Source organism: Protomyctophum bolini (genome assembly GCF_963924005.1).
Source record: "Protomyctophum bolini genome assembly, chromosome: 5".
Taxonomy (NCBI): Eukaryota; Metazoa; Chordata; class Actinopteri; order Myctophiformes; family Myctophidae; genus Protomyctophum; species Protomyctophum bolini.
The window spans coordinates 27,059,622-27,070,729 of record NC_137866.1 but is presented as its reverse complement, the minus strand read 5'-3'; the positions used below and the strand labels follow the sequence as shown (position 1 = coordinate 27,070,729).

At 44.1% G+C, this 11,108-nt stretch overlaps 1 protein-coding gene across 1 annotated transcript in view; it reads right to left on the bottom strand.

Moving 5' to 3' along the window:
* The window catches only part of celsr3 (cadherin, EGF LAG seven-pass G-type receptor 3), a gene marked incomplete at its 5' end in the record, with an annotated part of 148,125 nt that overhangs the window by 11,916 nt on the left and 125,101 nt on the right, over window positions 1–11,108 (bottom strand). Inside the window, 6 exons of the mRNA XM_080762855.1 lie at window positions 1,056–1,175; window positions 1,461–1,587; window positions 4,758–4,837; window positions 6,133–6,245; window positions 7,237–7,411; window positions 9,874–10,080. Of these exons, the coding sequence (XP_080618981.1) occupies window positions 1,056–1,175; window positions 1,461–1,587; window positions 4,758–4,837; window positions 6,133–6,245; window positions 7,237–7,411; window positions 9,874–10,080 (822 nt within the window). The remainder of the gene's footprint in view (window positions 1–1,055; window positions 1,176–1,460; window positions 1,588–4,757; window positions 4,838–6,132; window positions 6,246–7,236; window positions 7,412–9,873; window positions 10,081–11,108) is intronic.

Here is an 11,108-nt window from a genome sequence, read left to right as displayed (position 1 = left end):
CGGCTCAGCGGTAGTGCACTCCCGGTGCGTATATATACAGGTATCTGAACGCACCCCTAGTCGTCAGTACAGAGTACAGACATGTGCATTAAAGAAAGCGGTCTGTGTTGGTGTGTTAATAATAGTTTAGTGGAGGAGGAGGAGGTGCGGTTGTCGTTTCCCAAGTGACTCAGTGATGGATGGAGGAAGGAATGGGGGTTAACAGGAGGTGGGCTAAGTGAGCTATTATAGGAACACACACACACACACACACACACACACGGACACGCACACGCACAAACACACACACACACACACACACACACACACACACACACACACACACACACACACACGCACAAACACACACAATATATGAAGAAGTGCATTGGAAGGAATGAGACGGAAAGGGAGTGTCAATAAATACCAACATACGGTACATGTATCACTAATAATACAGAGTACAGGAAGACTGCCTGAGTCTGAAAGGATCTTTGAGTAAACTCTTGTGGTGCACATCATGCACTCACTCACGGTATCAGTAGTTGCTGTATTGTATGGGGCATTATGTGCACATCATGCACTCACTCACGGTATCAGTAGTTGCTGTATTGTACACATCATGCACTCACTCACGGTATCAGTAGTTGCTGTATTGTATGGGGCATTATGTGGGTCAGGCAGCTCGCCACTATAGCCTGAGGGGAGAACCATGGAGACGGATGACAGGGAGGGTAGATGGATGGAAGGACGGACGGAAAGAGAGAGATAGAAGGAGGGCAAAGAGATGGAGGGATGAATGGGAGGAGGAGGTCAGGGCATTGGCTTTGGTGTGCTTTTTCTACTAATGGACAGGGAGGGAGTTTGATGTATCTGCGCGCACTTGCACGTGTGTGCCGTGCGTGTGTGTATGTGTGCGTGTGTGTGTGTGTGTGTGTGTGTGTGTGTGTGTGTGTGTGTGTGTGTGTGTGTGTGTGTGTGTGTGTGTGTGTGTGTGTGTGTGTGTGTGTGTGTGCGCGCGCGCGGGCGGGCGTGTGTTTGTGTTCGGGCGTGTGTGTGTGTGCGTGCACACTCACAGTGCTCTGTGCAGGTCTTGGTTGGTCCTCTCCAGGACTCTTCTTACCCAGACAGACCACTCTCCAGGCCTCCTGGACCTCTGAATTCAACACTGTAAACACCAAGAATGCTGACAGACCCTGGAGTGTGTATGGAGGGGGGTAAGACACAGAGATAAGGAATTAACATGCTGATGCCATATACCAGTGGGCCCTAAACTTTTTCATGTCAAGGACTCCCAAATTGACAATAATTATCCAGCGGACCCCCATTTGAAAATATATGCCAGGGATCCGACCCCCCCCCCCCAAGATTGTTATGGCTCTAGCAGTGATTCTCAACCCTTTAAGGACCCCCCAGTTTGACATGTAAAATCAATGTTAATTTAACTGTGAGATGCATGCACACACGTCTACTGTACCTACCTGTACCAGACAGAGGACATCAAAGATATAGTGGAAGGCCAGGATGCTGTTGTTGACGGCCATCAGACCACACAGCCAGGTGGACGTCGCTACCAGTAGCAACAGGAAGGCACTACGGATTGTAGCACTAGAGAGAGAGAGACACAGTGGCAAAGTGAGTTTAAGTTAGTTAGTTAGTTAGTTAGTTTCAACACAGTTGAACAGTTACAACAACAGCGGCAACACTTACACAATTATTTTTCCATGGCAAAAAAGTGCAGGACAACAGTAGCAAATACATTGAAAAACAACATATCTAGCGAGACATGGTATCAATATCATTAATCATTTAGTGCCTTAATGGCATTTGGTCAAGTTGTCATGTCCCAACTGGGCAATTCATTCACCCCTGAAACTACACGGTAGCTACCTCCTCTTATTTCCCCCATTGATGGCCCGGGTGGAGGCAGGTATGAAGGAGAATTTGTACCTGTTATTTTTTTACTCTTATCTTTAACCGCTGGCCAGAAGGCAGTAATGCATATTCCCGGTTTTAGGGGGTGGGAGCTGTCTGCTCTAATTGATGATGCTTTTTTAAGCAGCCGTTTGTCATAATGACTCAGACAGCAAATCTTTCCCCCACAATCTTGCTAGCCCCCTTAACAACACCGTTAAGGGCATTTTTCTGTCTAATTCCAAGGTTACCAAACCAGCAAATGGCCGCAAAGGAAATGACAATGACAATGAATGCTCTGTAAAACAAAATCAGAAAAGGCGCTGCTGGCCTTTCTTGCACAACATTTCAGTATTGACATCAAATTTCAGACGGTTGTCTATTTTATAGTCCCCAGATATTTATAGGTGGTTACTAACTCCACTGACTGACCATCAATAATACTGCTCTGAGGAGCTAGTGGACATCGACGGAAGTCAATAAGCATGTCTTTGGTCTTAGTGACATTGAGTTGTAGAAATGCCTCTTCACACCAAGAGACAAAGTAATCCACAACTGGGCCATGGCTGACCTCACTATCACCCAGCAGACTCACAATGATGGAATCATCTGCAAATGTAATGCTGTGTTTATCGGCAGGTTGACTTCTACAGTCATTAGTGTACAGGATGTACAACAGTAGGGAAAGAACACAACCTTGGGGTGAACCGGTGGGTGATGTCATGGCATACAAACTCTCACAACTGGGTTGAACTGGCCAGTAAAAATAAGGTTCTGTCCTGAATGTATTGTCTCCCAGATTTCCACAAAATAATAGCAAATGCTCGCATACCTAGCTACGCTACCAACTGCCTTTTTGTTATTTCACATTGGTAAGAAAAAAAACAACAACAAAAAACTCCTCTGAGACTGTCGAACATTGACAAACATTGCCTGTTGAAAGACTGAAGAGAACTCCAAGCAGAGAAGATGTTAGAGAGAGGGGTTTTACTGTACATGGATAAACGTAATGTTGAAATATTGAAAAGCCTAAATGGAGAATGGGATAATAGGATTATGTTTATACGCCGATTATGACCTTACACTGATTAACATAATCAGACTAAGAGGTTGATACGACGATCATTATAGCTGTATTTTTTCTTTCTTAGTCAGGTAGGAGACAGAGAGAGAGAAATACGAAGACAAAGGTATATAATACAGAGAGGGAAGGACTCGGGAGGAAGAGAGATGTGTAGGTGTAAAGGAGAAAATGGAAATAAGGGAACGTAAAAGGGTTTGAAAAGGAAAGGATCAGCGTGGGGTGCAAAAAAAAGGAGGGTTGGATATGGGGTAGGAAAAAAGAGAGGAGAAAGAAACAAAAGAAACAGAGATTTAAATGGCGGGGGGTGTGGAGACAAGAGCAGGAGTCAGACATGGTGGAGACCATAAGACAAACAGAAAATCAGATCTGCAGGCCTGTCATCTATACCCAAGACGCGACTCGATCGATAACTAGACCTGACATGATCATCGTCTATTACATCAGCATTGATCGACTTAACCACTCAACCTCATGCTGCTCTGCCTTATTCTGCTTCTTGTTAGGAGATCACCACCAGACACATCCTGTCTCCTTTTTAACTCTTGAGAGCGTAAAATGTTTTTCCTTTTTGTGCTCTCAAGAGTTACATTATTGATAAACATCTGCATTACTTCATTTTCAAGAAGTCTACACAATTAGAGAATGTAGAAGAATTGTTATTTTGATAAACGTTTGCCAAAAGCATGGAATTGCAGACAAAATCTTATTCAACGACAACAAAATATTATTTCGTTTTGGGGTCTGATTAAATGTAGCTATTTAGAGCAGGGGCTAATGAATTTTGGTTTACATAGAAGTCGTTCAATTGGGTTTGTGGGGAGGGGGCCTTAGCCTCCAACAGTCCCTACCAATGGCCAGATCATGTACATGTAGTACATGTAGCCTTCTCATCGGCAAATGGAAAGGTCACATCCTTAGTCAATACGCTATACTCTCCATATTTCCTCTTTACACTGTATTTGTCAGAAGTTCATATGAGCTACAGCTTCTCACTACAGACATAGAACTATTCAGGTAATCAGGAAAAAACACACAGCCTTATATTCAGACATCATCTAGATTGCCATTTTCTAAAACGGGTAGTCCCAATACTTCATTCTGATTGGCTGGTTACCGTCACGTGACCGGTGTACATTTCACCATAACCCACTCCTTTAATCACTTTGTATCAAACTGCAGCCTTGTAGCTGAACTGGGGAAGGGGAGCGCTTCATTGCTTTACAAACACATGCCGTGCGGGCGTCTAAGCACCGCCCGGCTCATATGACTGTGAATGTGTGGCTCCAGGCAGCCCCGTAAATACATCAAGCGCTATTATCCCGTCACATAGGCTACTTGCAGAGCAAAACAAGGAAGTGTTGTGGCTCTGGCTTGCTCGCTCTGGTGGCGCAAAGCGTAGATACTTTTGTGAATGTAAAAAAAACACTGTGCCCCCCTGCTGGGAGAGCCTAAAATCGCCTATGACTACGTGGTCGCAAAACTCGCCTCCCATCCACATCCCTGTTAGAGAATTGTCTAGAACGCTCATATTTCTCTTCCTGGATCACTTTGGCCGCGACCACCATTCCATTTTTAATTGACTAACTATTGAACAGATGGGCGTTTCAGGGATTATAAACGTTCGGGGGATGCGATCGTAGTGAAGATGAATATTCTGTGAGACTATACTTAAAAGGCAAGGCAAGCAAATACCCCAAAAAAGCTTGCCATGGCTAAACGGCAAGCAGAAATAAATATGGGCAGCGAATGGGTTTAAGATTTGCCAGGTCTCTCTACTCACATGACAGGGAGTTTCTTGGTTTCCTTCTGAGAGGGGTTGCAGGACATCTTGGCGACGATCAGGAACATTCCTCCATTCATCTGCAGAGAGAAGATTAGCACCGGGATGAAGGATATGTGCCATGCTGCTCAGCAGTGTTGGCTCAGCTACATGTAGCTTAACCCAGTGGTTCCCAAACTTTCTCCATGTCAAGGACCCCCAAACTGACACTAATAAGTCTGCGGACCCCCCATTAGAAATTATATTATGCCAAGGACCCCCATAAGAGAACATTTTTACGGCTCTAGCAGTGAATTGTCAACCATTTTCATTTCAAGGACCCCCAGGTTTGACTGAATTAGGCTACGGACCACCATTTAATGGCATCTCTGGGACCCCCAATTTATATTGTATGAACCAATGTTGATTTAACTCTGAGCGTGTACAAATGGAACCAAATGAACCCGTCAGTGTCCATTTGGTTCCATTTGTACACTCTCAGAGTTACAAATAAATCATTCAATAATTAAATAACTAAAAGGAATAATTAAAAACCAATGTTGGGGCAAGTTAAGCTACATGTAGCTGACCCCAACACTGCAACCAAGTATGTACATTAGACACCAATAGACAGGAAGAGCAATAGGGCTGGGCAATATATCCATAATTACATCAATATTGTGATATGAGACTATATTATTGTGGCAGTGTTGATTTCATCGACTAATACTATGACGAAAAATGTTCATTGACTACCTTTGTTCAATGACAAAAACTAAATGGAAACTAAATGAAAACTATAAGCTAAATATATATAAAAAATACAAACTAGATTAAAATGTTAGGAAGGGACTAGTGGACAAGAGATCCAGTATTTCTTTTTTACACTTTTTGCTTTTTACACTTGGTTGCATGGTGAAAATAGCTACAAGCTCACAACGCGTCACGCTGGGGCGCGTTGTGAGCTTGTAGATCGGCTATTTTCAGCAGGCATTACGACGGAATAAAGGCCCGCCAAAATACATTTTAGTCGCCTAAATCAACCATAGATTTAGTCGACTAAAATCTTATGATATTTAGTCGACTAAAACTAGACTAACACTAAAACACTCCAGGTGACTAAAATGTGACAAAAACTAAAATCAATAAATTGCTGTCAAAAGCGATATATTTTATACTTTTTAATAAAAGTAAAAAAAGAGAATCATGAAAATAGCCTTCAACTCAAGCTCAAGCTCACAATGTGTCTTTTTGCAACACGGTGTGAGCTTGTAAAACAAAAAGGTAGAACAAATACAACATTATCAGCCACAATATCAAGGTATTGGGTCCAAAAACATCATGACATTGAATTATTTTGTCCATATATGGCCCAAGCCCACAGTAAGACACACACCAGAATGACGATAGCGATGGGTCCGGCAAAGCTCCAGAGGAGTTTGTCATAGATAGAGATCCAACAGAAATCTGGGTTACCATAACCCTCTGGATCTAATCCCACTGCCAGGCCTGGGAAACAGAGAGGAAGAGACAGAGACAGAGAGAGCAGTTATAGGACGCAGAGGACGGTGAAAAAGAGGGACGCAGAGAGGAGAGAGAGAGAGAGAGACAGAGACAGAGACACAGAGACAGAGACAGAGAGAAGATGCATTTAGAAATGAGGACAAGCAAGAGAGATAAGCGGCCAATAAAAGCATCTTTGAATTGAGAGACAGAAGTGTGTGTGCGCGCCCATAAAGCAATGAGAAAGCAATAAAGAGAAACTGCCCGGCATGAATGTGAGTGAGTGCATATCTGGAGGGAAATTAGAAGGGTGTGTGGCCCTTTAATATGTGTGTACAGAAAGAAAGAAGGGGGAGGAGAGAGAGAGAGAGAGAGAGACAACAGACACAGATATTACTTGCTAACAGTATGTGTGTCTGGAAAGAAATGCTGTTGTGTGTAAGAGAGACAACCGGATAGAGACAGGAACAGACAGGGGAAGATACCCCGTAGAGAAAGCTTATGACGTATGTAGAGAGACATTGCTTGCGTCTATCTGATTGTGTGTGTGTGTGTGTGTGTGTGTGTGTGTATGTGTATGTGTATGTGTATGTGTATGTGTATGTGTATGTGTATGTGTATGTGTGTGTGTGTGTGTGTGTGTGTGTGTGTGCGCGTGTGTGTGCGTGCGTGCCCTTCATAATCTGCGTTCAAATGTCAGTGGAAGCTTTCTAATGGAAGTGTCAAATAGGTTTCTTATCTACACTACACACACATACTATACTGCATATATGAGAACACTGTCTGTGCGTGCGTGCGTGCGTGCGTGCGTGCGTGCGTGCGTGCGTACATATGTCTGTGAATTATTATATCTTACAGTACAGTATGTCTATGTGTGAAGTGCTCACATGCATTTTTATGTGTATTAGAGGTCTGCATCTCTGCAAGCCTCAACAGCACCCAATGTGAGACACATTTTCCCCCAAAACGGTGTCACACACTGGTGTTTATGCTTTACCAGTGATAATGGCAGGCACCCCCCAGCCTATGGCGTAGTAGAACCTCATGGCTCCGTAGTTGATGTTGCGCTGCTCCGTCTGCATGCGGTAGATATGGAGCCCCTCCACAAACATCCAGGCGAACGTCGACATGAAGAAGTAATGGAGCAGGATGGCCACCACCGTACACAGGAACTGCAGGCAGAGAGCAGAGTAATCATCATATTAAGAGAGTGACGACACCAGCGTTGACTCCCATTGTAGCGATGGAATGCGGAAGTGCTCATTCTATCTCAATGGGATAGTTCCAATGTTTGGAACTATAACCCAGCTTTGCGGCGAGATCAAAGAGTGTCTCTCTTGCTATTCCACTCGGGCAGAGAGGAGGAGCAAGAGGGGGATGAAAGGAGGAAGAGGGAGAAATGGAGGTAACATGCAGATGGACGGGGGGGGAAATGGGGGGTAAGGAGTGGAGTAAAGGGAATTAGATTGGGGGGGGGAGGGGGGGGAGGGTCAAAAGGGCAGGAATGGAGAAAGTGAGTGGATTAATAATAGGAGGAATGGAGACAGAGATAGAGAGAAGAAAGAGTTGAATGAAATAATGAGTGAGGGAACAGTGGAAAAAAGGAAACAAAGAGGGATGAAAGGAGGACAATCAATTGTCATCACATTCATCGACACACAATCACGAATGGCAGTGAGTGAACACAACCATCCTTGCAGCAGAGCAACAGGTGTTTATCCCTGATGAGCAACAGGTGTTTATCCCTGAGCAACAGGTGTCACAAATCCACCGACAGGTGGTTTCCATTAAAATCCCAGATGTGACTACCGGTAATGAATTAACTGAATCAGTGGCAGGGTGCCATCTCTCTCCCGGAACTGAACTGAATTGAATGGAATCATCGAACGAACGAACGAATGAATACCATCATCTGAATATAAATGAATATTTAAATCTGACAGTTATCTGTGCAGTAACCCTTACAGGGCCATTTGGTTACATTTGTAGTTGTACAGTTGTACACCATCATAACGAACCACTTGAACCCTATTTTTGGACAAACCATAGCCAAAAATCTGCTAATTTCAACGAGGATATTTAGTAGAGAAAAAATAGGTATAGGTCAACTAAGTATAGGGTTTAGGTGGTTAAATTAACACAAAGGATTTTATGGTGTAGGGTTTTATTCCAGGCCAGAAAGTATATGTGCTGCTCAGCAAAATAACGTTTCGACTCCTTTAGCCGCTTCCCCGTCCTCTTGAAGCACCACAGTTTGGTCCCTATGAGAAACCTCTGGTGCACTAGACTGGAACCCACCTGTGCTTTCTATGGCATACAGAGAGAAACTAGACACAGCTGCGCGACATGAGACTAATTAATTAGAGCGACAGAGAGAGAGAGAGAGAGGAGTGAGTGTGTGTACGTGTGTGCGTCAATTTAACAAAGGTGCAGACGATCAGAAATCGTGAGTGAGCAACATTTGCACTACTGTATGCCGGCCCCAGACTTCATTTTTTGTCCCTTGAAATAAAAACGTCTCCGAGGCTACTGGTGCACAGACAGGGTACCGATTCAACCCCTATGAAATAATTCCCCGTTCATTTTCCCCATAGACTTTTCAAAAGGTATTTAAATACCTTTTGAAAAAATAAACACAATGTTTTGTTTTGGGCAAATCAAATAATTAGTAAGAAGGAAAAAAAAAGGCAAGGTATGTACAACAACTAATTATTTGATTGGCCCAAAACATTGTGTTTATTGGCATGTTTTGTCACGAGCCGAGTTGGCTTTGTCCGCGGCGTAAACGTCTTTAAATAAATACGTTTTGAAACGTCTATGGGGAAAACTCGTCGTTCTGAAAGGGGAGGCGGGACTGCGACGCTCTATAAATGTGTGTCCTTGTCTGAGTCAGAGACTGAGACACAGAAATAGCAGCAGTCTTGGCAGGAATTCAGTCAGACGATGGATTTCACACTCCCACACATACGTACAGTGAACGCTTTCCACACGCACGCACGCACGCACGCACGCACGCACGCATGTAAATCTCTAACCTGCTCTCTCAAGCATATTAAGAAATGGAGTGGTTTATGTTTTTTGCAGACTAGTCTACAGCATGCCAGCATTAAGTGGATTTCATGCTGAGTGAACACACATTAAAATCAACACTCATTAGATTCATTCATTGCACCTCAGACACGCACGCACACACGCACGCACACACACACACACACTTCAAGTACTGTGTGCATACACTGTAAAGAAGCAGACATCACATCATCGTATAGACCCCATGAGAGAGAGAGGGAGAGAGAGAGAGACAGAAAGAGAGAGAGACAGAGAGATAGACTAAATTATGGGAGAGAGGTGGAGGACAGCAATAGAGAAAAATAGACATTAAGAAAAATTAGGAAAAAAGAGGAAATAAGAAACAGAATCAGGGAAACACGCACGCGCGCACACACACACACACACACACACACACACACACACACACACACACACACACACACACACACACACACACACACACACACACACACACACACACACACACACACACACACACACACACACACACACACACACACACACACACACACACACACACACACACACACACACACACACACACCTCTCCTCGTATATATACCTGTTGCTCGGTCTGATTGATTCCCAGCAAGAACACCAGCTCGGACAGAAACATGGCGGCCGCCGCGTTGCAGTGGATGCTCCGGACGTTGGACTTGAGTCCTCGCAGACACGACAGCACGGCCACGCTCAGCAGCAGCGCCAGCATGGACGCGCACAGCGAGGAGTACGTCACCAGGGCCAGCGTCTCCAGGTCTCCCTCCAGCTGCTGCTCAGGTCGGGGGGAGGGAGGGGAGAGAGAAAGAGAGAACGTAAAGAGGGAGGATGATAATAACCACATGAACCCCTATAGAGCGTCGCAGTCCCGCCCCCTTTCATGACGACGCCAGGCCCAGAAAATAATTCCCAATGCTTTTCCCCATATACATTTCAAAAACTATTTATTTAAAGACCTTTTAAGCGTTGTACGAAGCCAACTCGAGTCATGACAAATCATGACAACAAACACAATATTTTGGACCAAACAAATAATTACAAACAATACAAAGAAGAAAAACAACAAAGTGTTTTTTTCTTCTTTCTAATTATTTGTTCGGCCCAAAACATTGTGTTTATTGTCATGATTTGTCACGACAAGAGTTGGCTTCGTCCGCGGCGTAAACATCTTTAAATAAATATTTTTTGAAAAGTCTATGAGGAAAATGAACGGCGAATTATTTTCCGGGTCTCTCGGGGTGGGACTGCGACAATCTATAGCAGTGGTTCCCAAACCTTTTCCTGTCAAGGACTCCCATTTGAAGAGATAATGCCATATAGGATTAGGAACCCTGAGGAGATTTTTACGGCTCTAGCAGTGATTCTCAACCCGTTTAATTTCAAGGACCCCCAGTTTGGCATGCTTTCTATGGCATATGCAGCTCCCAGCAGGATCCGCCGGGAGAATCTAGACACAGCTGCGCGACATGAGACTAATTCATTAGAGTGACAGAGAGAGAGAGGAGTGTGTGTGTGTGTGTGTGTGTGTGTGTGTGTGTGTGCGCGTCAATTTAACAAAGGTGCAGACGATCAGAAATCAGCAGAGAGTGATCGACGTTTGTGCTACTGTATGCCGTATTGAAGTGGACTCGGCCCCAGACATTTTTTTTCTCCCTGGAAATAAAAACGTCTCGGTTTCTGAGGCTAATATTGTAAAATCAATGTTCATTTAATTCTCAGAGTTACACATCCATAAGGGTCAATTTGGTTCCTAACTATCATTTAGATGGGGACCCCCTGGAACTCCCTCAAGGACCCCTG